The sequence below is a fragment of the Diadema antillarum genome, unplaced genomic scaffold, assembly GCF_040938485.1.
Source record: "Diadema antillarum isolate AM-2024a unplaced genomic scaffold, OU_Dant_1.0 scf00000024, whole genome shotgun sequence".
NCBI classification, from domain to species: domain Eukaryota; kingdom Metazoa; phylum Echinodermata; class Echinoidea; order Diadematoida; family Diadematidae; genus Diadema; species Diadema antillarum.
Window position 1 is genome coordinate 1,431,291 of NW_027270913.1, and position 22,529 is coordinate 1,453,819.

At 38.6% G+C, this 22,529-nt stretch overlaps 1 protein-coding gene across 1 annotated transcript; it reads right to left on the reverse strand.

Moving 5' to 3' along the window:
- Nucleotides 1-1,728: 1,728 nt before the first annotated feature.
- LOC139732403 (cyclic AMP-dependent transcription factor ATF-6 beta-like) lies at nt 1,729-21,670 on the reverse strand. The gene is made up of 13 exons (XM_071643271.1): nt 21,517-21,670; nt 17,849-17,943; nt 16,331-16,655; nt 14,588-14,772; nt 12,880-12,957; nt 11,991-12,098; nt 9,450-9,559; nt 8,264-8,560; nt 7,219-7,300; nt 6,570-6,752; nt 4,120-4,204; nt 3,256-3,532; nt 1,729-1,934 (listed from the first exon to the last, which is right to left on the reverse strand). The coding sequence occupies exons 1-12, from the start codon at nt 21,668-21,670 to the stop codon at nt 3,267-3,269; spliced, it is 1,968 nt and encodes a 655-aa protein (XP_071499372.1). The 3' UTR covers nt 1,729-1,934; nt 3,256-3,266.
- Nucleotides 21,671-22,529: the final 859 nt, after the last annotated feature.

Genomic DNA, 22,529 nt, shown 5'->3' on the forward strand with positions numbered 1-22,529 from the left:
GCACAGATCTTCGCGAACCGAAAAATCATGACTGCAACTTATAAATCCTGCATCAATTCAAGACAGTGCTTCGAAATAAAGTTTACACGGTTCTACGAGTGGGATTGCAGTGATATAATAAGTTACATGGCTATGAATCTCTGCACGGCACTACTACAGTAGAACGTGATTCATTACAGGCGAATTGAGACATTAAGAAAGATTGAGCCCGAGAAAGCGCTTGGCTCTGCAGCCACTAGCAATCAAGAAAATGAGGTCAAGATCCTTAAATGCAGCCACTTCCATCACGTCAAATTGTTTCTACGTATGCACATGTACCAGCATATTTGCACTATACTTTGTCAATACCTAGTGAATGTGCATTGTAACACAATAACCTTCCAGCAAATCATTTCAAATGGGTAAAACACAACAAAAACCATTTTTCTGCCCAAAAGTAAGATTGTGTTTATCATGCGTTCATTTACCAAGCTGACCGCGTGTACTATAAGGCACTTTCAACACCTGTAAATGAGCACACAGTATATGACTGAACTACATTGTATCTACAACTTCTGTAATTATCATTATCACATGTTCCATGTAGGATATATGTATGTTTTTGATTTCTTGTAATGTTCAACATTCAGTGGGAATTCACTTGAGACATTTTTGTGTGACAGTAACAATCTCATCCATACAGGGTACAATGGTTTCTGTGGAGCAGGCTAGAGCATCAAAATCCCATCTGAGACAATGGTGTTAAGAGATTAAGCCACAGCTGCATACACGCAAGCTTTGAAACCAATACAAAGAAGCATGTCTTTTCAATTCATTTGGCATCAGAAACCACACATCTGTGGTTTGGAGCTGTTTCTTTCAACTAGAATTCTTAATAGTCAATGTGGGTTCTTCGTAAAGGAGACAAAAACATTTTTCATAAAGCAGACACTTATCTTTCACATGAACCCTTGGCTTTATGGTTCACGTATCGTGTATACTTGTTTCAGTTGCAAAATTCTGAATAGCCTCTTAACTGACAAATCTACAACTGATTCTTAACTTGGTAGCACAATTCAGAAGATTAAAGTTCCTGCTTTGCATCTCAAATTGGCATAAATTCTGAATTTGGCAACACATTTTAGAAAATCAAAATTCTTCTTTCTCTCTTACAATGGCAAATTTCTGTTTGTTTATTTTTGAGCTTGCCCAGACGGAGTGAATTTACCATTTCCATCTACGCTTTCTCCATTACAGGATCTGTACCAAAATTCACCAGTGCCAGTTTAAATCTGACAGGATGATTCATTCTGAGGTACAATTTCCCCCAGACTTGATAGGTCAATAATTTTTCCTCGAATGAAGGTACCTCCTTGTTTCTTGCAGACGTTCCCAAACTCCCAAAATGTCTTCAAATCAAATGGTTTGCAATCATTCAACCTTCTACATTGCTCACAAGCACTGTACATCACTTCAGAAACAGTTCTGCATATTTGCAGCTCTCATGACATTGCCAACTTGGGCATTTGGTACAAAATGTTTTTTTTTTTTCTTGCACCAAATTGCTGCAAAAGAATCACTTTCAAATCTGCAATTTATCCACACAGTAAAGTATCTTGATAAAATCTGTGTTAAATATTTTCTATGTCAATCTGTGTATAGAATTTCTGTATAGCTGTACGTAAGCAGCTTCTTAAACTCTCAATAAGTTCTAGTGTGGAATATTGTTTTAACTAATTTCTCATTTCATACGGACTCTTGTCTCACAAACAAGATGCCACCTTCTGATCAGTGCCTGCCAAACCAACCCGACAGATAAAACTCACAAAAAACACCAGTTTTCTCAAAACAACAGACACACTGCTGGAACGGCTGATGACAGCTGGCTGCATCCTTCAGAAGTCAAACATACACTCAAGATTGCACTTGTGATTGATATCATCTGGAAAGGGACTCTGCAAAGACAAAAAAAAAGAAATAGACAATCAAAAACTGTTCAAGGTCAATACTTCAAAGAAGCTGGCATAAAATCACCAAATTGCGATATTTCATAAACTGGCAATGACTTGCTTCACGTGAAGTTACCACTTACCGGCGCTATCATGAAATATGAGTGCATACCTGAAAATTATCATTTCAATAGGAAGACATGTAATTCTTGTGTAACTGTACAACTTTGCTGATATACACATTAGACAAAATGTTTCTTCAGTCCTGATTTGCTCATGCATTTGTCAATATATTTGGAAAACCACTGAAGCGATAAAAAATATATATATGATATTTGCTATTGCTACTCCTGCTAACAATGAATAGATAACAACAAAAGCATGATGAAAGAAAAAGAGAAGAGGGGAGAATGAATGGTTATGCAGTGATGCTTAAGTGATGCTTTTCTAGCCATTAAAGACCTGGAAGCATGGGGATACCATGCAATGTGAAGGTTGGCCCTGCTCCATTATATTCAGGAATCCTTGTAATAAATTGTGTGCAGCTTTATCACTGATCTCCATGTGAGTATGCACAGAGCTGAAGAATCTTGACTGGAATCGAATGTTACTGATGAGTCAGAGTGTATGTTTCGATACACAAATATGTATTCGCTGACGGGCAATTCTATTTTGGCAGGTCTGTGCTTTTCATGGTTCTTGAAGTTGCCATTTTGGGCAGAGAATGAATATCAATTCAATTGGGCCACCCATCTTTCCCCACACTACCAGGGCTTTAACAGCAAATGTTCACGTCACGAACTCTGTATACTCTTAGAGAGGATAGATCACATACGGCACGGTCACACGATGCGAAACTACACATAGTTTCATGACCCGGTGTTTTGCTTTGTGAAGTTTGGGCAGTGCGACTGCAAAATTCTCATTGAGTTACCAGTGGAAACTTCCTGCAAATCTTCCTGTAAGCACTAGGAAAATGTCTCACTTCTCACGAAACTATGCATAGTCTTGTGAAGTGTGACTGCGAGCGGCTGAAACTAAGAGAAGTTTGTGATGCCATAAGAGATCCATTCATGTTGTTTACACACATTGTGCATTTTTTTTTTTTTTTACGTAGTGGGGCATTTGCTTTTGTTCCTGTGAGAGACCAAAAGTATGCCATGGATAGTTTCCTATTACTGAAACTATGCATAGTTTGTCTGTAGTGTGACCGGAACCTCAAAGTTCTGGAAGATATCCCGAAGCAAACTATGTGCAGCTTTGCGTAGTGTGACCGAAGCTATTGAAAGTCAAGTGTAGGTAATAGGTGCTGTCCCAGTAGACTCACCCTAAAAGGCCTCAAGGTGGACTAGCCGTCACATTCCTGGGATGATAGCCCAGCTGATGCTCACTCTCACTGCTGACAAAGTTGCTTGTCGCTGCTGACGTCTCCCCCGCTGCCATGCTGGGGTCATCTGGCCTACCTGATGAACCGAAGGTGGAGTTGTCCCTGACCACAGGGGGAGGGGCACCGTGGTCCTTCACATGCACCACCCTGGTGTCGATGACCTCACAGTCAATCTGCATCATGGAAATGTGGTCCTTTGGAGTGTTCCATATAGACTCTGGGATTGAGATGGAGAGGAGAGCAGTTATTACACTATACATAACACCACGGCTCTATTAACAAGCTAGTGATACTGCTACTTTCAAACTGATGATAGCAGATGGAAGCGCCCATATAAAGCACACAGATCAGAAAATCAGAATGAATTGTATCCGCTAAACAAGGCACATGTGGGAAAAGATTTCCTGTCAATGCTTTCTCCGCACATGTTACCTGTCACTCTGTTATCAGAATTTAACATGTCAAACCTGTTGTCAAACCTGTTGTCATACAGGGACAGCTTAGTGGAAGTGTCGCTGCCTGGAAAGCAGTTGATGATAGGTTCAATTCCAGCTGCTTCCTTTTTCCGACATTTTGGTAAGAATATACATGTAGGTCAGCCATTGCAATCCAACAAGTACTTTTGTAATCAGTGAGACAACTAATAAAAATCTGTCTGAACTAGCTTCGCTCACAGCACTGTACCTTGCACAGACATGTAGCTGAAGTTTTACATCATTGAAAATTCACATGAATAGACATCTGCTGGCCGGGAATTGCTGTATAGCACATGAGAGTATCAGCGGAAACTGCTGGGACACTCACCATTCCCGGATACAGTTGGCATGACGAGGGACATCTTTGGTCTGTGGGTGTTGTTGTGAGCTGTAGCTGGAAGGAGCAGATGATCCTATAAAGACAAGAGGAGTCAAGATTCCAATCTCACATGTTGCCATAAACATATGCTTACTGGCCTCGGACAACCAGACTTTGAAAGCAGGCAGGTGAAGTATGCATTCCCCTGCCTGAGAGGCAACAACGACCCTGATCATAACTTATGTCATTAAATGAATATCTAAATGCATGCCAAACATTTTATTATAATTTTTCTACTCATTTTCTTAAGATTAGCTCGATATGCCTGCAAATATCTTCCAAACCAAGATTGTGCCGATGACATCATCTGTAAGTCACTACTGAAGTACCAAAATGATTTCTAACTAGAGAAGCACTCTTAGAGCGCAGACCTCCGCCAAGCATGCAGCTCATTTCCACCCAAAGAGGTTCTTTACATATAGAACCTCTTTGTTTTCACCACTGATCTTGTTCTTCCATAGAGATATCAGTGATTTCCACCCATACGTACTTCTAGCATTGTGTGCTGAAAGTCGCCCGATTTCCCAATATAGAAGCCTTTGTTACGTCATAAACCCTCAGCTGCACGGCGTGCCTCGCCCTAGCAGAAACTAGAGCACGCACTTCAGTGCGCGCATGCAAACCTCAAATACGCGCAGCCTGAACTCCCAAGTTCATTGACCCTAACTGCCAAAATATCAAAAATCCTTCATAAATTCCCCCAAAATTCTCGGATCACTACAAAAAGTTAATCGTTTGTTACTTGTGTCATTCTCAACCTTTCCTGCAAGTTTCATCCCAATCCGTTACCTACTTTATGAGTTATTTTGCACATAGCAAACTAATGAACAAACAAACAAACCAACGGTAACGAAAACATAACCTCCTCCCTTGGCAGAGGTAATTACGCGACATCGAAAAGCACCTTTCCCTAAAATTAAGCATAACCTGTATGTTCCCATGTTACTAATACAATTAAGAAAAGGCATTGCATGCATTTCAATTGCATAGGTCCTTTAATAAAGAAACAAACAGAAATGCTGCCTCCTAGACCCTTCAGGGAATCAGGTATAAAAACTAGAAATGTCGCTATGGCGACTGGTATGCCTCCGCCATAATGCATGATTCTCCTAATAGGTCTATAGTACATGTGGACAATGTGTGATTACATTTTCACAAAATTGGCAAAATATCAAAATGACATGTTTGTCACAAATGTATCGAATGTTCACCTTCCTTGACCTACAGTTCAGCCAGCGATCAAGTTCCCCCTAGATCGCGATCACGGGCGATCAGTGATCGCATACGCGATATGTCGCAATCAATTGATTGTATGCCGAATTGCATACAATCAATGATCGCGTATGCGATCACTGATCGCCCGTGATCGCGATCTAGGGGGAACTTGATCGCTGGCTGAACTGTATGTTTAATTGAATGAATAGGAGAGCATGAATTTGGGGATTTAAGAACTTAAACTTCGACTTTGACCCTTTCATAAGTTTATGCACTTTTTCAAGGTAATTTTCAAGGTATGGAGAAAAAGTGCAATTTCTGTATTGAACAGTAAATTGTTATCATTTTTATCTGGCCTTTGATTCATAAGAGAATCACTGTCAGGCAGAACATACATGTACATAAATATGTACTAAGTTTAAAGATAACTTGAGCCACTTCCGAGATATAGAGAAAGAAGTAAGTTCAGCACTTTCACTTGATCTTCGACCTTTTGACCTTTGACCTTCTTAGCAAAAAAAAAGAAAAAATCCCAGAGAATCTCTAGTGGGTTATACATGCATACATCAAGTTTAAAAAAAATAATCCTGCTGGCATTGCATAAATATAAGGAAAATAGTAAAATTTTGAAGTATTGCCCTTGACCTTTGACCCCATGAACCCCAATTCCCTAGATAACCACTGCCAGTCAGTACATGCATATATACTTTATTCCATAAAGATACCATGAACAATTTCCAAGATACAGAGAAAAAAGTGAAATTTTAACATTTTACTTGACCTTTTGACCTTTGACTTTTTGACCTCATGACCCCAAACTTTCACCAGAGAATCCTAATTGGGTAATACATGTATACACTAAGTTTCAAGAAAATATCTTCAGGCATTGCATAGATATGGGGGAAATAGTGAAATTTTAAGCATTTGACCTTGACCTTTTGACCTTTGACCTTGAGCATGCGCACCCAAAAGTTGATAGGCACAACTTCACCCCCTAATACACACACATACCAAGTTTCATTAGGATACCTCAAAAGGTTTTGATAGTTTCCCTGTCCACAAAATTCATTACGGACGGACGGAAGGACGGACGGACGGACGGACGGACGGACAACCCGAAAACATAATGCCTCCGGCACCACTTCGTGGCGGAGGCATAATAAGGGGGGAAGAGTTGTAGTCACCTTACGGAATGATACAACATAGAATGTATCCTCCCTCCTGTTAAGAGCATCCAGTAGGTTATCGTACGACTGCTGGAATAGATGGTCGTAGAGTTGCAATGCCCTCTCGTCCGACTCCACCTGCAGGGCAGGGCCCGAGCGGAAGCGTCTGTGATGTGGCGACTGGTGGCGCTTCTTCTTGATCTGAAGGATGGGAAAGAACAAAAAATCTCATTGTGTTCACAAGCTGCTTGCCTTAACTGCTGGTAATTAGATATACATATAGGATGAATCAAAAACATCCATAGATGCCTGAATAATAACAAGCATTGGTATATTAGTGTTAGGTAAGTGAAATAATTTTAAACTTTAACAAACTGATGTCAGCATCATACGAATATTAGGAGTGTTAGATCATATGTAATAAGTATCACCAAATGAAGACAGTGTTTCTACATGGCTGTAGTGATCATTCACTTTTAAATCACATATGAAGATGACACTTTAAATCAATAATCTGATTGTAAGCATCATTCATGCTTAAATCATATTGGGGGATGGAAATTAAATTCAGTGTTACATGCTATATCTGGTGACTGCCATTAAGTGACACTGAAGAAGTATTGAATTATAAAAGTATACAAAGAGTGAAAACAGGGTGACAACTCACCTTTTTCTGCCGCTGATTTTCTGTTGACTTGGTCTGTTCTACAGCCTGCCTCTTTGCCCAAAACTGCAGAACATCTGTTAACCTGTACATGATTCAGAAAACACATTACAAACTTCTACAATAACAAAATCCTTTCAGCTTGAATACTGTTCAACTTCCAAGGGCATGGATTTACATGAAGAACTCCCCCACTGCAACACCCCCTCCAAAAAAAAGAAGAAGAGAAAACATCTCATCTTTTCCAGTGAAATGCAGCACTGTAAAAGTGGATATTTTCGCACGACTAATTTTTCGCGCTTGGCCGTGTGAAAAGACTTTCACATGTTTCAATTCCGCAGAATCAAGACATCAAGTACTGGAACATATGGCATGCAAAAATGCCAAAATGCTTTTATTTTCACAATAGCTTCTGGTTGCGCGAAATGCACGAAAAATTCAACACAGCGAAAATTTCCACTTTTACAGTAATTCTCGTGCCATTTTGGAAAAACATAATTGGGAGGGGTCTTTGGTAGCATGGAACATAGCATTACTACTAATGTCTTGCCAATTCAAGCCCCAAGCCTTGTTGCATAAAAGTTGAGATCAAACATAAGTCGAAAAATCAAACATAACTCTGTGAATACTGATTGGCTGATATCTGATTTACGTTTGATTGCATCAACTTCTTATGCAACAGGCCCCTGAGCCGTAACTTCATATGTAAGCTACTTACCTTAGCAGCAATGCGACATTGTGCAAGCTCTACAAACTGATACATTCACGGCTATATCATTCATAACAAATAGCCACATCAACATCAACCAAACATGACACGCTGCAAATTCAATGTTGCTATATCAATTCTGCTGTATTCTTGTCAATGCACAAGTGCAGCTTTACAATCATTTGCACCCTGTCTGTACCCATACAGTAGTAGGCTATGCATTACAGGAACATTGCTCAGTGAATAATAACATGCTTTTAAAATATTCAAATAAGTCTAGAAAGCTATCATTTGTATTCATTTTCTAAGGCACAACTGGCAATTAAAGAAACACTGCACCTGATAGTTTCACTGACATTCATCTGGTGCGGGCATGAGAGGTTGTTCTGTGACAACAGATATTGCAGGTCCTTCTTGCTTGCCACTGAGAGACCATCCCCCAGGGATGCGGACTGGTTGATGATGGTCCGCAAGATGTGCACCTCCTCTGCGTCAAGCGGAGGTGTTGTGCCTGCGTGCGACCGACTGTACACAGAGGCGTTCTGGACAGCGCTCTGTGAAAACTCCAGGAGTGCACGCCCAGAGTGGTGGATGGTGTCATAGGCTGAGTTAACACTATCAGTCTGACCAAAGAGGCTGTAAAACAATTACATCATGCGTAAGCTTCTGGTTCACTGGGAATATTTCACTCCCAACATTTGGACTTTACAACTCTTCTGTCATCTTCTCCAACTATCTGACTATAAAGGCGATTATTTTCGTGAGTGTTTAATTTTTGCAAATTTTGCGAATCCCTGTTGGGCTGAGAATTCAACCATATGCAAAAATATTGCTTACAGACAGGCATGTGTGAACTTGCAATAAGCCTTGGTGTCAAATCACAAAAATAACACCTTGCAAAATGATATGTCTGTGGCCTATTCATTGACAAAAATATCTGTGCACAAAAACACAACAGTAATCAACATGTCTTTCAGTTTCCAATGCATTACATCAGACCACTAAATATGGAAGAATTCTGTGCAAATTTTTGGACTTTTGGCTCCAACTCAACATAAAGCAGTAGGGGCCAACAATAAACAGATATGGGGGGGGGGGGGGGAGAGGGGAGACTGGATACTACACAGAATCCTTTGAGGTGGGGAGTAGAAAGTTACTTCATGAAATGCCGACACAAATTTACTTTTGCGATATTGGGATTTTCTGAGTTTTCCCCAATAGAAAGAAGTCAAAGAAATAACAAATAGAACAGAACAGTACTTTACTCTTATCTCCCTGGCCATATTGATAAGAATTCTGCTCGCAACTTAATGGTAATTATTGAAGGTAATCGAAATGATTAATTTCATTCAACATGACTTTCATTTCACACATTCTTACAGCCAATCTGAATCATGTTGCATCTTATTAACAGCAGCACCTGCATTCTCCCATTCATTTGAATTTTTTTACACTTTTTGGAGAATGAATGCTTTCTGCTCAAGAGAGTGAAAGTGAATTCCAGGTATTAGTAAAATCTCCTCACCTGACTGGGGCAAGATTGAATCCTATGATGAAGACAATGGCTAGGAGACAGGAGGCCGTCTTGGCGGGAGAGGAAAATACCGAAGACTGCATCTTTTTCAACATCGTATTCTGCAAAAGAACAGTGTAAGGAATAATGGATGTCAGACACCCTAATCAACGCATCTTGCCTGAGTGATGGAGAAAACTATAGCACTCACAACAGCCTGAAAGCACATTCAGCAAATGTTGGTGTATCATACTGGGGTTTGTGTAAACAAATATAATTATGATTCAGCTCCCTCGTAGATGCTTATATTCATGTATGCCATGGTTTTCTTCACTAAACTACAATGCAAGCAGTCAAGCATTAGTGATACAGTCAAACCTGTCTATAGCGACTACCTGTCTATAACAACCACTTTTTTCATCTTGCTTGGTGGCCACTATAGACAGGTTTGACTGTACATCATAACACAGACATACAAGACCATAATGACAAGCTGATTGTTGAAGGGAGTTAAAGAAACATCTTAAGAATGTGAAACACGAAAAAAAAAAAAAAATAGTGTTGCCTTATATGACAATCAGTGTCAAGGATTTCCATCTCACTCAACCTGTTTGTTTGGGTCTTTTTTTTTAAAGGGGTCGTACAGTTTGGGTTGAGACCTTATTTCAGGTTTCTAACATTTTTTGGTGAAATAATGGGAAACCTCTTATGAAATATGAAAGAGCATGTAATTCTATGAGGAATTCAATGTTTATTTGATGAAAATTGGTTTTGAAATGGCTGAAATATCCAAACAAGGCAATCGCCAAATTGTGTCTCGCCCATTCGCGTACAAGGAATTAATATTTTTTATAACTCCCAGAAGTTAATTGACCTGCTTATGACCTTTGACCTTGTGGTGACCTTCAACACCCTAAGGGACATTTATCATCCAAGTTTGGTTACAAACGGACAAAGGGATCAAAAGTAATGAGCCATAATCGAAACGCGCCATAAAAACTTAACATTGGGCCCTAAAAATTTGTTGACCCCTTTCTGTGACCTTTGACCTTGTGATGACCTTTAACTCCCCACAGGGCATCTACCGTCCAAGTTTGGTCACAAACGGACATAGGGATCAAAAGTTATGAGCCACAATCAAAACGCGCCCTAAAAACATAACATTGGGCCCTAAAAGTTTGTTGACCCTGTCTGTGACCTTTGACCTTGTGACGACCTTCACCTCCCCAAGGGACCTCTTCCATCCAAGTTTGGTCACAAACGGACAAAGGGATCAGAAGTTATGAGCCATAAACGAAATGCGCCCTAAAAACTTAACATTGGGCCCTAAAAGTTCGTTGACCCCTGTCTGTAACCTTTAACCTTGTGGTTACCTTCAACTTCCCAAGAGACATCTACCATCACCCAAGTTTGATTGCCATTGTAGCAACATGTGCTGAGTTACGTGTGATAAGAGAGTCTTGCAAGTAAACTTTAACGTATGACCTAAAATGACCTTTGACCTTATCATGTGACCTATTACGGCATAACATGAAGGTACCCCCAGTGCATCCATCACCCAAGTTTGATTGCCATTGTAGCAACATGTGTCGAGTTACATGTAATAAGAGAGTCTTGCAAGTAAACTTTAACATATGACCTAAAATGACTTTTGACCTTATCCTGTGACCTCCAATGGCACCATAACATGAAGGTACCCCCAGTGCATCTATGACCCAAGTTAGCTTGTAATCCAAGCAACTTATGTGAAGTTATTTGCCAAAAGAGAGTCTTGCAGGTAAACTTTAACATAGAAAAGAGAGTCTTGCACATACTCTTTAATATATGACCTCAAATGACCTTTGACATCATCACATGACCTCTGACAACACCATAACATGAAGATACCCCTAGTGCTTCTATCACCCAAGTGTGGCTGCCATTGCTGTAACAGTTGCCAAGTTATGCATCATAAGAGAGTATTGCAGGTAAACTTTAACATTTGTGACGGACGACGGATGGACGACGGACGGACAGACGCCATTTGGATCCCTTAGTCTCGCCTTCACCTCTGGTGGGCGAGACAAAAAGAGCGATTCTTATAAAGTGTGGGACCCACACTTAATTATGTTCTCTTTGTTTTACTTTGTTTTTGGATTTTTCAGTCATTCCAAACCTGATTTTCATCAAATAAACTTTGAATTCCTCTTAAAATGGTATGCTCTGTACTATACCATAAGTGTTTTCTTGGTATCTCGCAAAAAGTTAAAAGCGAAATTCTCATCTCCACCAATACTGTACCATCCCTTTAAGGGGGATCACAATTATACTAAATAACTGCAAGGAATATGAACTCTGGTGGGTAATCACAAACTTTGCTTCTTGAATCTCATTCTGCTGGTATGGTACTCTATCAAAAAAATCATACCACCCATGAAATTGTTCCACAAGTCTTGATTTATGAAGTTTTATGTTCTCACTATGAATGGGGAGACAGTAAATTCTCTTCTCAGCACTAGCACAAGACGAGGAATGACGATAAAATTTCATAATCTACAAATGACACAAACTGACCTCCTTGACTAACGACTCCACTCGATTCCTCAGGTTGGTATTCTCTGATTTTAATCTTTCTATTTCTTTCTCCATATCAATTGCTTTGTATTCGAGCTCTTGAAGGTACTGCAAGGGAAAAAGCAAATCAGTTACCAAATATATCAGATATCATTCAAAGGAAACAAAGAATGAACAAACATTAATGGCAATCAATATTTGTGAAAAATATATGAATGTATTAAAAATGTTTGGTTTTACCGAAAAAATAAACCCAGTAACATCACATTTGCAGGTGTATCATTTCATAATCAGTCATTACATTGCCAGGCTAAAAACATAACATGTTGGAATATTGTGACCACAGATGTTAATCAAAACTGTGGATACTATTATTAACCCGTTGAGGATAAACTGATTTTGCTGTAACACGCATATCCCACAGACACCTGCCTGAGTATACTCAGGACTAATCTTCAACGGGTTAATATTTAAAGTTTGATATAGCACTGGAGTCAAAGTGTACCTTTGCTATGCTTACACGGACAGCATCTGAAGATTCTTTCTGTCAATTTTGCAAAACTATGACCACATGGGACATCACATATAATACCAACAAAGAATACACTGTACCTAAGAAATTACATCACCGATGATGAAAATTCCCCCATCTCACAGTATAGCCTTGGCATAGAAACATATGTCATGATATAACAACATTCTATGCTGCTCTTGAAAAATATGTCCTGCTCATCTACGCAGCAGGCAGACTGCAACTGGAATCAAATGAAAATGGATGAAGTAGCTCACTCCATATGCTTTTGGGACAGATAAACATATCACATGCCCGACCACGTGCTGATTACTGTACATCCCTTTGTAAGGTACAGTAGGGTGGTAAACAACTCACCTCTTTTTTCTTCTTTCTGGAAAGACATGCTGACTCCCTGTTTTTAATCATTCTTTGTTGTCTTTTCCATGCCTTGACCTAAAACACGAAGAAGGGAGAAAAAGAAAGGTGAAGAGATAGAGAAGAGAAAAAAAAAACATGTCATAGAACAAAAGATCTGTCAATGCCATACTTGTTGAATCTGAAGGCCACCACCACTACCAGTTACCATGCCATTCCATCTCATATTTTTGTATCTTTTCCACATCATTACTGTTGTCTTGATCATGACCTTACCACCATGAACACCACTTATCACCATGAACACAACTGTCATCTAATGCACAAGAATTCAATTAATAATTTCAGATGTAATCAAAATTTGCAAACAGCAACAGTTCATTGCTTTTATATATGGAATCATTTCAGATGCATCTGTCTACGCTGTCAGTGTTTCATGGAATACCTAGTACTTTGTTTGTATCCACAGCAATGCACGCATAATTATGCAACAACCCTACATTAAATGTGCTTTCGATGGTACACACAAGAGCTGTATCCATATTGGTTTGATTCTGAGAGCAAAAACAAAAATATCTAATGAACAAAAACACTCAAACAAAAATTCCAGTTAAGACTATTCTAGGACTGAAATGAATGTATTGCATTCTCTCATCCCATTTTTCATTATCAGCATCATTTATTTTCATCTTGATCATATGTGACCCGCTACAACGAAAAGATCCTAAAGTCGCTGACGGCTGAGCCGAGAAAATCGAGTTTGAAGTCACATCATCAAAATTGGTCAAAACAATAGGATTTCTGTTTTTGGCATAATTCTGCAGTCTAATGTTTTGTCTATTATCTGCCGAAATTTCGAAGCTACATGATCAAAGAAAAGGCAAGAAATTAGCATTTCTCTGGGCCATGATTTTCTGACTTTCAACGTAACAGAAACGTGTCCGAAGATTTGGATTTAGTAACGAGGGAGTGATCTTATTGGTCAGCGCGTGGCATCCTGATTACTGATTGGTCGTGTGTAGACTGCTGGCGCTAAGCTTGAATGAACATCGTGGTGGTCGCTAGGAGCATGCCTTCTATTGTCAAGCGGTGAAAACTGTCTTGCCTCCCCTTGATCATGATAGCGTCGGAAGGAAAAATTTGAAGGCGTTTTTCTCGAAACTCTGATTTCCTCAACCACTTGACATGCGCTAATAAAATCATCGATATCTCCACAACCGAGTACTTTTATGAGTTGTGCTATATATGAAATTAGAGCAGAAGAGTAAGGGAATAAAGTCATGCCATTTTCAGAAAATTGTCTTCCCCCGACTTTCGGATCCTTTTGTTGTAGCAGGTCACATATATCATTGCCCTCACCATTAGCATACAAATGGATAGCAGCTGCTGCAGCATCAATGCCATCAATGCTTTCACATGCTGCTCATCATGACCTAGCCATTACCAGCACCATCTACTGCACAAATTTCATCAACATGCATCTCCATCACATACAATGCATTATTCATATTTAACATCATCATTATTATTATCATTTTATCATTATAATTTTTTTTTTTTTGCAATGGACTATATTTCTTCATCATAACTATATCATACCTGCCATCCTCCCAAAAAGTGATCATACATCTCTTGAATAGTGACAGGCATGTAACAAATGCATACTATTATAATCATTATCATTTCAATTCTAATCTGAGCATCTTACATCCACATCTGGTGGGCAGGGTTGCGTGACAACAGCCACCGGCTGGGGCGGGGAGGGAATGTTGGTCTGAAGAGGCAACGGGATAACCTTGGCCTGCTTTGCCGGTGGTGGACTGCAGGAGCCGTTCACTGGTGAGAACACTGATGGTGAGTTCTGTTTTACCACAATGGCTGGTCCTACTGTAGCTGCATATTACAAATAATATAAGGAAAGAGTGCACGGAGGAAATGCATTAATAAACAGTTTGCATAACAGTGTAGTAGTTCCTTATGGGTGATAGTAGATGAAGGGAAACATGGAAGACAATACAGTCAAGTGATTGGAAAAGCAATTCCTTCAAATTAAACAGCATTTAGTAAAATTGTAAAAATGTTATAACACACCATACACTTTATCATATTGAAGTTTATTTATCAAAGCTCAAAATCAGAAAGAGATTTCCTGATCACAAAATAAAAACTTATTAAAAAAAAATTGTAATACATGTAGAGATGGACTGGGTAAAATTACTTGACACACACTGTCGGCCTACGTGCACTGTGAATTTTCTTTTTTTACTCAATAACATTGACTTAAACTGGTTTTTTAAAAATACTGTGAGATGTGAAAGCATTGACACTTAACACGCTTTCACACTTGGCACGTATTTCAAACGTGAGTGCATTCACAGTTTTAAACTGAAACATGGTTGTGGTACTTTTCATGCTCCTTCTTCAATTTTCTTGATTAACAGGTTTTAATAATTGTTTTGGTGGGGGTATATTCTTAGTCATCATACATAATGTGAGGATGCATCTGCCATTTGAAGAAGCTTGCTTTTACATTGTCTGTAGCCCATTTTAATTCATTTCAGAATTTTTGCAATTTAAGAATTAGTTCAGGTAGGTTTCTACCAGTAAATTTATCTTACTTCCTAGTTTGATGTACACTGTATCTTCATCTTTTATATAAAATAGAATGAAGCAACTTGAAACATACCCATCCCCATCACATTACAATGCATTCCTTTTACAATGAAATCCTTGGAACGGGCAGTTTCCTTTCATTGTATCAAAATTTGGTTGTATCAGAACTGTTAATAAAGTGTAAAAAGACTACTTGACCATTTTGTGACCTGAATTTTTACTTTGTTGCAACAAGAATTCATTTATAAGTGTTTATTATAACAGGGGTGCACTATATAAAAATTTGTACACACAGTATACAAATTAAGTTGAATTTCTTACAGAAATTGGGGATGAAAGACATAGGGTCCTACAGAAAGTAACAGATGGCAGGAAACTTTCATAGCGTATCAAATGAAAAGTATCCCTAATGGACAGAAAGAATATGAACCAAATGTCATCTAGCTTCACATCAACAATGTTTTAAAGCAATGCTGATAAATGTTTAGAATTTGAACAATTGCTCACTAATCAGTGGGGGATCCAGGTGGGGGCGCACCAGGCACATGCCTCCCCCCCCCTTCATTTTTGTTAAAACAAAGGAAAGAAAAAGAAAAAATTGGGGCTGCATGTGCCCCCTTTAATTTTGCAAAGACGCCCCCCCCCTTAACAAATTCAAGGAGCCGCCCCTCCCAATCTACTATTTTTAGGGTAAAGAAATATAGAAATGAGGTAAATAAAATAAATGCAATACAGCTTACACGAAAAACTTTAATAATTTTGTTAGTGAGTTTCATACAGCACAGACTGATCAACATTTCCACATCTCACAATATTCTCTTCATACAGTAAGTTATACCTGGTATGTGCTTGACAGTGACCGTTGTCGGCGTGGTCGACTGCATGGACACTGCCGTAGTAACAGGCTCCACCTTGGGAGCAATGGGGCACCTTGGCTTGGGCCTGGGCGCGATGGCCACGCCCTTCTTGGTCCCGTTGATAACCCCGCTGGCAAGGGACTTGGTGGTCAGCCCATTGGGTAGTGTCCCATTGGCAATGGTGATGACTTTTTGCTGGCCCACCCCGAGGGGAATGGAGGATTCCATGGGGGAATCCCGCGGCGGGGTGAGTGGAGGTGACTCAAGCTTGATGTGCACATGATTCTGGCTACCATTCTGGAGGATCTAACATTAAACACGATATGAAAAGGCAATAGGCTGCCTATACTTGAAACTTTCTTTAAATACACGTAGATACCAGGGCAAACAGAAATACTCACACAATCATACTCTCTTTCAGGATATCTAACATTTTATATCAGTGGCAGCATGTGCACGTGTATACAAGTGTACAGTCATCCAGTTTAGTCATGGCCTATTCAAGTACACGTGTATAAACATGCCTCATCGTATATCAGCACTGCCATAGTACATTGCATCTCTACTAGCACTAATTTATGCAGTACTCCCTACTACTATGGTTTACAAATGATTTCAAAACCTAATCAAAACTTAATTGGGGTGTTCTTTTCATTTGCGAAGTGGCACATGTACCAAGCAAGAGGAAAAATAGCTAATAGTACAGAGTAAAGTGGGATGCAACAGCTTACGATGCACTTTTAATAGAAAAATATTTCAGACAGATCCTGTTTTTTTTCTCTCTCTCCATTTGTGTCATGTAGACTGGATTCATTCACACAGCAGCTTGGAAATGCAAAAAAATGCTGAGAAAAACTGCAATCAAAATCCTTTTAAAAACTTTCATAACAATACAAGTTTCTACAGTGTCTGATGTGGTTTGCCTGTTTCCCCCCCCCCCTTCAAAAAACAAACAAATAAACAAATAAAAAATAAACCATGAATCTGAATAAAACTTGTTCTAAAAGGTGGTGCCACTGTGAGGATCCATTATCGTCATGATTTATATACAATGTAGGTTATTTGAAATTCTTAAAAAGAAACAATTACAAATGGAAACCAAAGAGCGAAACTAATGTTAAAAATGACAATGATAATAATGCTTAATAATAAAATTACTACTACTGTACTACTACATCTACTACTACTACTACTACTACTACTACTACTACTACTACTACTACTACTACTACTACAATTGTACTACTACTACATGTACTACTACTGCTATTACTACTACCACTACTACTACTACTAATAATAATAATGACAGTACGGTTGCAATGAATGCTCAATTCTTACAAGAAGAATAAGAAATGGAAAATAATAAAATAAGGAAAGATATTTTTTACTATGATTTATGAGATGCAAACAATGAACAGTTAAAAAAAAAACATTATGGAAAGATACTGCATCAAATAAAAAGAAAGTGGTCTCTGAGAATTGATGGGTTCCCTTACCACAGAAGTCTGGCTGGATTCACTGGAGGTTTCTGATGAGTCTGATGAAGGAGGCGGTGAGAGGGGTTCATTCTTGATCTGAAATCCACCGTTCACTGAAGGAGAAGATAAAATATTGCATTGTTATCAAAACTGATAATCAACATTGTATTCATTCACTTTCACAGTTATGCAGTCTCTGCTTTTGCAAAATATACAAACTTGAAGTACAGGTATACTTGTACATCGTATGTACACTGTATGTCATACAGCTTGCATACTATTGAATCTAACTGAAAGTATTTCATACAGTGTAATCACAATAATTGTGATGTACATTGTAGCAGTTATTTTTAGTGGATATCACATTTCTAATACAACCAAAAAAAAAGAGGAAAAAATGGAATTTATTACATTTAAGAAGAATGTGATAACAGCAAATATATCTAAGGCAGAAAAGATGTTAAATACAAGTGTAAAATAAAGAAATAAAAAGGGAAAGAATTGCATAACATGTTAGCAAAATCGAATCACATACATGTACATGTACATACAATGTACAGTACAACATTACAATCATAGCATCTCATAATTGACCATCTCATCCCATGATTCTGAAATTTATTCCCTTCATAGTATTACCAGCACTTACTTTCCCCATGATACTGCTATGAGATATCCACTGGACAGGATTTTCTCCAGTTATCATGGTCACAACAAATGTTTGTGGAAGAACAGATGGATAATATGAAAATATAATCCCCTTTGAAGTACCCATGCAGTACAGGGTAGAAGCACATTTGATTAGTGGAATTGTCATAGAGGGATAAACCAGTAACTACATTTCAGCGATCAGCAGATAATCTCACGTTCAAATGCATACAAAATGTACCACTGGTTGGACGACATTTACACACACACTTGCATTTATATTGTATATCATATTGAAGTACTTTGTATTGTGTATGTATCCATGTTTACACTGCCCTGTAGTACAAACCCTGCACAGACCTGTATGTTTACACTGTAGTACACATGTCTGCTGTACATACAACTTGTATTCTCATATGGCTAACAATATGTCAGGTGTGTCTTGTTGAAATGTAAACAGGTCCAGATTTTGAAAGCACATACTGAGTAAACTTTACACTTCAGTGTGTACAGATGCTTGATACAATATATGCATTGTACATTGTACATTTACTTTGTATGTGTGTGTAAAATACACAGGGCTGCCAACCTTTGCAAATCAAAACACACTGAATGCTCAGTAAACCCTAAACAATAACAACAGAATTAGCAATAAATAACATATGTACTAGTAAGATGAAAAATCTTGTCATGATTATAGAGTAATCTAACATTATGATACTAATAATGATTGAATAAGCATCATCAAAAGACAATACATGTACAAATTGTGATAACTGAAAAAAAAAAGGATTATTGCATCTAGAGTTTAAGCAGAGCTGTAAAATCTTAGGGAAATCATAATTGAATTTCTATTAAACATGCAATACTGTAATCATCTTATTTTTTTGATGAAGAGAAAACACACTCAATACTATGAAAACATAATATTCTTAAAAATATCTGCTGAGAACCAGAAGGGTGCTAATGTTCTACAATTTGAGAATAAATAAAAATGAACAATCAATTTTTGTGAAATGAAAAACCATGTACATGTATCAAAGAGACAGTTCTGTAATCATAATCCGTCAAAAAGCTGACGAGAAAGTGCTATTCTATGAAGTTGTTCTTTCATTGTACACATACAATTGTACAAGGTGCATGCAGAGGCGTATCATGTATACTTGTATGTGCAAAGAAAACAATGACACACCATGGTTACAAAACACATCGAGTAAAGACTAAGAATTCTTAGAATAGTGTGCTTGAATCTTATTGCAACCTTGCACAATGTTACATTTACACCTTCGGTATACACACTCATGAGCAATGACAAACAGTCTCTCTTTTTTTGTTTGTTGTTGATACAAACTGTAGCACAGAAAAAAAAAAAAAAAAACTCAATCAGTTCGCTTCAATTTCAATCATTGTAAGTGGTAGGGCAGGATTGCAATTCAAGTTCTAATTTGACAAACTGGAGAACAGACACACAGACAGAAAGACCAAAAACAGACAGACACAGCAGTAGTAATGGTAGTACCATGGTGTATTATAGTGTGATACACCGTAGCTTTTCACTTCAGAGCATACATGTACAAACGATCTGTGTGTAACACACGTTGCCTGAAGAGAACACACACTACATGTAGTTATCACCCTCTCTTTGTAATTGAATCTATTATTCATAAATAGCCTTGCCACAAACGCTCTCAAAGAGCCAGTCGATCCCCACTACGGCATGTTCAAACATCACCATGGCAACCAGAGAGGAAGAGAGAGAGAGGGTGAGAAAGACAACAAAGGCCTGTATATTTAACCATTTGCAGGAATCACTTACGCTTTGAGAGGTACACTGTACATTAACATCAGCATTACAGAACTATGAAATATCGTTTCAAATCGTCTTGGATGGTAACCATTTCACTGATATTTCAAGTCTAAACCATTTTGACATCTTATACATTGCATCACTTACTGGTGATGGTTTGAGATCATCAAAATATTTAATAAATATTTCACATACTGAGAATCTTGCTATAGGATTGGTCAAGAGCTGATTACATGATAAAGCGTAGTTTTGCTCATCACATCACCTGAGAAGAAAAGTTCGTTACACTCTATAATGATAGTCATTTTGTTTTGCTGATCTCTTTATAGTCCACACAGTCCTAAAGCGTGATATAACATAATTTTGAGTACGCGCGAAATGAAAGTGCGTTGGACTGTGGTCTATCATTTGACCTGGGTCAAGTGATAGATCACAGTGCAACGCACTTCTATTTCGGTGCCACGCGCGGGGCGCGGAGCAAATTTGTTGTTTTGGCACCTACGCGCATACGTCATAAAGTAAACTACGTAGCCTAAGCCCTGAGGATAGCCTAATACCCCTTTCATATTGGCATCCTCGAATGTCATGCCAGACTCGAGTCTGGGATAAACACGGCGTAACTGCCCTCCCAAATCCTTATGTACAAACACGAGGTACAGCCCGTGGTACCCTTTCATATTGATCTCGAACACGGCACGAACTCGGCACACGTTTCCATAGCAACCCGCTCGGGACACGGTCCCGTGATTACTTGCGGCCATTTTCCCTCACTTTTTTCATGAAAGCGACAGTCTTGCAGTCCACCAAAATGCCGAATCCACGAATTTTTCCAAATGCGTTACAACAATACATACATTTTACAGCTGACAGTAATCAGTACAGTGTATTTATAGCCACTGATGGCAGCCGTCAGTATTCATGTTAACTATTAACGCATACTGATTGTCTTGCAATTTTACACGTGAAATGAGTGTAAAAACTGTTTAGACATAAACAAACATAAACTATATTATTCTATAGTCAACACATATCTTATTTTTTTATTATTCAACAATTCGTTGTTCTTACACATTTGATACCTCTGCAAGTCGGCAAACAATTTGCAATGGCATACAATGTATATACGATGAATAAACAAATATTGTACGTTGACAAAGCACACACGTGTAACTGCATACATACTAGCGCTCTCGCAGTTGTTATTATCTGAGATTTTATCCGAGTTGTATGCCGTGTCCGTTCATATTGGCAGCGTCTAGCATGAACTTCACGCCCTGTTCATCCACTGTTCGTGCTGTGTTCACGCTGAGTCGAGCTTTCATATTGACAGTGGTCTGGGAGGAATATGGCACGTCCTCTGGAGGACGTGCCGTGTTTTTGGCCATTGCCAATATGAAAGGGGTATAAGACAGCTATTAAAAATGGTTTCAGATGTGGAATAAAATGGGAATATCTAGGAACCTAGATGTGGAATATAAAGCAAATAATCAACTTTTAGTTTCAGGCAATGAGATAAGCTATCACTTCCTCGGCGATCTGAATGTGTACGCTATCTTTCCTAAGCTGCGCTTCGGAAAGATACAATGTACATGTAGCTACATTGTACATCCAGATCGCCTCAGAAGTGATAGTTTGTCCCATCACCTTCACCAACGTTGATTATTTGCTTACTAGACGATAATGAATGGATTCTACTGCTGAAGAATAAATTTTAAAGTGACAAATGTGGGAGTAACCCAAGTGTCTATGCCCAATTTTATCTTCCTTTTTTTATCAATATGTGTGGGTATTAATTTAGAGACATCTCTATAAAATATTTCCTTGATTTACTTTGCCACTTGATACAGCTTTGATGTCATGGCTAGAGCATTTCAACCGTATGCAGCAGACAAGGAATCCTCTGTCATACTGCCACTTTGAGTATACTGTAACTCTTCATTTAGATTTAGATGGCTTTTAATGATTTTTCACATTTGATCTGAGGGATAGACCTGTCACCTTCTGCAGGATATACAACTGTATTTCCAGATATGTACCTCTATTTGTATTGACCTCTAGCAACAAGAAATACGAAGAAATTACATTTCCACAGGACTTTCTAAATACATGGTAGTACCACGGGTCAGGGCCAGAAAACTTATATTTTAGCATAACATCAGTCAATCTGGCTTCTGACTAGGAGGGCTTCACCCCAAATCCCATTCACACAATCATGCCTACTGTACATTGTACAGGGTGTATGTT